Source organism: Lactuca serriola, chromosome 2, assembly GCF_051521515.1.
Source record: "Lactuca serriola cultivar US96UC23 chromosome 2, Lser_US96UC23_V15, whole genome shotgun sequence".
Classification (NCBI taxonomy): Eukaryota; Viridiplantae; Streptophyta; class Magnoliopsida; order Asterales; family Asteraceae; genus Lactuca; species Lactuca serriola.
The window spans coordinates 33107915-33112519 of record NC_136409.1 but is presented as its reverse complement, the minus strand read 5'-3'; the positions used below and the strand labels follow the sequence as shown (position 1 = coordinate 33112519).

The 4605-nt window shown below is 33.2% G+C and overlaps 1 protein-coding gene across 1 annotated transcript; it reads right to left on the bottom strand.

Annotated features, from left to right (window-relative positions):
- Positions 1-1978: 1978 nt before the first annotated feature.
- LOC145089143 (uncharacterized) lies at positions 1979-3955 on the bottom strand. Its single transcript, XM_079027624.1, has 5 exons — positions 3845-3955; positions 3053-3451; positions 2690-2828; positions 2153-2593; positions 1979-2079 (listed from the first exon to the last, which is right to left on the bottom strand). The coding sequence occupies exons 1-5, from the start codon at positions 3953-3955 to the stop codon at positions 1979-1981; spliced, it is 1191 nt and encodes a 396-aa protein (XP_078883750.1).
- Positions 3956-4605: the final 650 nt, after the last annotated feature.

Below are 4605 nucleotides of genomic sequence, written 5' to 3'. Positions count from 1 at the left end.
TACGCCGTGGCAGGACAAAAGGAAACCGTGACCAGAAATGCATAGTCATGTTGTAGCGATGATTCCCCACACCGTGACAACTCTATAAAAAATACTTTATCACTTCATATAACTTTAGAAATTCAATACACTTTATAAATTCTCGACTTAACCAAGAAAAAAAATAAGGCCTGAGTGTTTATAATTTTAAGAGCATGATACTATCCATTTAACGGTATTTAATAGTTATTATCACATTAAATTATATATATAAAAAAAAGTTACCTCAAAGTAGTTTAATAGTATTTGTTTTATTAGACTAAAATATTTATTTTAGTAATTTCTTTTACCATAAGCTAAAACATTTATCCATTGCGAGTTGTGATGATGTATATTTTTAATATTATTTTTTATTTATTTTTAATATAAAAACTATTTAATATGACGATGTACTTCTTTGAGCTTGGATAATTCTATGTATTCATATTTTATTACAATTTTTAAAGAAATTGTAGTTTATCATTTTTAAACAAAAAGGTAAAATAGTCATTTGTTCAAATTCAGATAGGGCCCATCTAATTAGACCCTTTATTAGTCTTAAAGGACCCTTCTAATCATTACCTTACTTTTTTTTCTTAAATAAACAAATCATTATACTAATCATTACCTTTTAATAATCATCATTACATAATAATTTTATGTCTTTTATGTATAATTATTAAGTCAAAGTATTTTAATAATCTTTTTTAAACTTGCAAAATAAAATATGTTAAATATAATTTTTTTTATATATTTTTTTAAACTTGCAAAATAAAATAGTTAAATATAATTTTTTATATTTTTTTTAAACTTGCAAAATAAAATAGGTAAAATATAATTTTTTATATATATTTTTAGGTTATTAAACTTGCAAAATAAAATAGGCTAAATATAATTTTTTTTTATATATTTTTTAGGTTATTTGTATGTAATTTATTAAAATTGTTTTATTTAAAAATATTATAACAAAAGACTACAAATATGACATACTAATAATAAAACAAAATTTTGAAAGCAATACATATCAAAAGAGTTCAATTACATTCATACTTAATCCGTGATATGTATCCAAGGTATTTCAGAACTACGAGGCCTATGTTGATTGTATAATTCGAAACGCGACCAATACATAGTTTGCCAGAAAGATGCAGACGAGCTTTTATGAGCATTCCAATATGTTGTGGTTGGAGGCATTGGGTAATTTCCTTTTAAAGACACCGAAATATAATGTCTTCCTACAATTACCACTGTAATGTTTCGGTGAGATTGAAACTCTTCAGGACCTCTCCAAAGAGGGAAGCATGTTGTAGATTGTTCATGGCTTAGACAATGAACAATCACACCAAACTTGTTGGCAATCAAGTAACCAGTCAAAGGCATAATCATCCAATGTCGCAAATATACAGGTGACTCGAACCAACACAAAGACTCGTATACCTCATTGAACCCATCAGTAAAAACTTCTTGGTATGCATAAAATTGACTTTCTAACTCTTCAAGCAATTGTTGCCTAATGTATAGCCATTGGTCTTCACTGTGCCCTAGACTAACAGCTACCGCTCGAAACCCACTGTTTCCATCACCGAGTACATCTTGTATCTTTCGATGTAATCATGAAATACATCAGGAATACTCTTCATTGGGAATGGATCATGCATTCGTGGTTCTTCATTTAAGTCAATGGCGTACGAATAATTATGCCTTTCAGGTTCTTTATTTAAATCCAACCCAATGAACTCTGATGTGGTAGAGTCATTGCATCTAGGAGGAGCTTGATTCGGAGGGTTGACATTCTTTTTATGTTGTTTCTTCATACTCGGCCGTCCGCGGGTCTTATTTTGAACTGTAGGTTCTCCAACATCAATTGTGCGCGGATCGTATATCTCTTTTAGTTTTGTTCAAATAAATTTTTTTTCCTGCTTCTGTCTGCTTGTTGAAATTTTCTTTATACTTTTCAACTTCATTGTCGCAACAAATATTGCCTTTTTTTTTCAGGCTTCGTATCAGAAATACTAAGCTTTCTCCAAAAGATATCTATTAAATCCAAGGGTATTTCTTCACCTGTATTAAAATACAAAATAAATATTTTTGTAATATTTAAAAATTTATATATGTTGTAATTGAACATACTAACCTGAGCTTAAGTAAACAGAAAGCATGCAAGCACATGGTAACCCACAACTGGTACGGAGTTTGCAACCACAATTTGAGGAGTCTAACTTTGACACATTTAACCTTTGGAGCTCTCCTACTATTATATCAAGAGCTTCGTTTGAAACAGAACCTCTTAGTAACCCGAAGCAGTACAAATTATGATGCTTATATCGGAAAATTAAGCTTTTCTCAAAGCTTTCATTGATTGAAGTGAGTTGTGATTGCACAATTTCATTAATTCGTTGCACAAATCTATCGAGATTAGAACTTGCAGAGTCCAAAAATCTCTTTAAATTGGCATGTGCACTCTCGAATCTATTGGTTGTGTTGTTTCCAAAATTAAGATGTTGATCAATCCAAACAGATACAAACATTTCTTTGTAGTTGTTCAACCAAGTATCTTCTATGTATTTCAAAACACCTGAATGTTGTGATTTAGAAATATAGTTAACAAATACGTAAATAAATAATAATATAAAGGTTATGATTTAGAAATATAGCTAAAAAACAAGCTTACGTGGATATTTTATCAACATTGATTGAAGTCGCATGTAGTTTTTCGTGTAATCCATCAATGTTGGAGAATCAATTAGTAAGTTCCATAATGATCTAAAAGAGCGTCGATCATCTTCCAACGTGATACTTTTATTGCAATGCTTCAAAATGTTTTGTTCAATATGCCATCTACAAAGTAATCGGGCTGTAGTAAATTTTCTAACTCATTTGAATCGCATGTAGTAAACTCATAAACATAATCATTGGTGTGTAAAAGGGACATAAGAACCTGCATTGGAGTTCTTCCTGCTTGCTCGTGCATCCGAATCTTTTATTGTGCATTGTATATTGTTTTAATTGTCGACACATTGTTTTCGTTTTGAACCTTCAATGCTGACAGGATGTCACGTGGCGCCACGTTCTTTCTTGTTAAATTAGCCACCAAACGAGTCTCATCGACTGATAACTGTCTTGCAAATGGATGACCTTCCATATGTTGTGCCGGTGGATGATTATGTTCATCACATATTACCCGTAGCGTCCATTTATCATGTTCTTTTGAATACTTTCCTTCCAATTGAAATTGACAATTAGTCTTTTTGCTTCCAGATGCTCTACTTGTATACTCTTTAGGTTTATACTCTCTACCACGATCACATATAAGTATGACTGTATGCACGAAGCCGTTCCCATATGCCTTTGATCTTCTAGTAACAATAACATATCCTAAAGAACGTGCGGTGTTTTGTGTCCACTCTAATAATTCCTCACGAGACTTGAACTTCTGCAATCAAATTTCAATTGAGTTAGTATATATGGTGTATCTGAAAGCATCATAATTGATATAATTATATGTGGAAAATGCCGAAGTTTTTGTAGAAAAATCTTTATCTCTAGCCGACAAGTTGATTCCTAAAAACTTAAACATCTCTAAAAAAAAACACATCAGATAAATAATTAAAATATTGAAAAAATATAAAAAATTAAAAGCAACTAAAAATAGATATTTTATAAAATTTTAATGCGGGTTATTAAAATAAATTTTATATAAAAAGAATTATTTTTTTTAAGAAAAAAACCAATTTTTGTTTTTAAAAAAGCCCAATTTTTTAAACCCAACCCAATACTTTTAAAACCCTAAACCAACATATAAATTAAAAAAAAAACCCTAAAATACTAAATCTATTATATGGCCGCCATCGACAGCAACATTCAACAAATCTTTCATCCTCAAGATTAGCTCCATCGACAGCAACATTCGCAAAGGAAGCATCGTCGGTGGCTCCATCGGCAGTGGACGGCGAAGGAATGGAGGTCGAAGAACACCGGTCGACGGGAAGCCACTACCACCACCAAACGGTTTCTCTCTCCCTCTCTCTCACTTTCATTTTCCGTTCTCTCTCTCTCTCTCTCACACATTCATCTCCGGCAAAGAGAATGATGGCTGGAACACCGGTGGTCGGACCGGTGGCTACCTTCGACCGCAGAAGAGGAATGGAAGATGGCAGTGGTCGTTGATGCAGAAGAGGAAGGGAAGATAAATGGCTTCGTTTCTAGTGGGTTCGGTGGTGAGATGCGAGGCTAGTGGGCGGTCGAAGGAAGTGGCAGTGGACGGCGAAGGAATGGAGGTCGAAGGAATGACGGCTTCTCTCCGGCAAAGAGAATGGCGGTCGAAGAACACCGGTCGACGGGAAGCCACTACCACCACCAAACGGTTTCTCTCTCCCTCTCTCTCACTTTCATTTTCCGTTCTCTCTCTCACACATTCATCTCCGGCAAAGAGAATGACGGTTGGAACACCGGTGGTCGGACCGGAGGTGTTGGTGTTCACTGGAGGCGTTAAAATATATTTATATTAATTTTCATTTTACCTTTGGTTAATATGAGAAGTTGTTTTTGTTTGTTTACAGAGTTTTGATTTTATATTAGATGTGATGT

What these genes read in the sequence shown, in the direction of transcription:
- LOC145089143 (XM_079027624.1), bottom strand. Translation starts at nt 3,955, where the DNA reads ATGGAGCCACCGACGATGCTTCCTTTGCGAATGTTGCTGTCGATGGAG. An exon ending in GCGGCCATATAATAGATTTA is followed by an intron (nt 3,452 to 3,844) that starts GTATTTTAGGGT and finishes ATTTGATTGCAG; the next exon opens with AAGTTCAAGTCTCGTGAGGA. An exon ending in AATGTTGATAAAATATCCAC is followed by an intron (nt 2,594 to 2,689) that starts GTAAGCTTGTTT and finishes CACAACATTCAG; the next exon opens with GTGTTTTGAAATACATAGAA.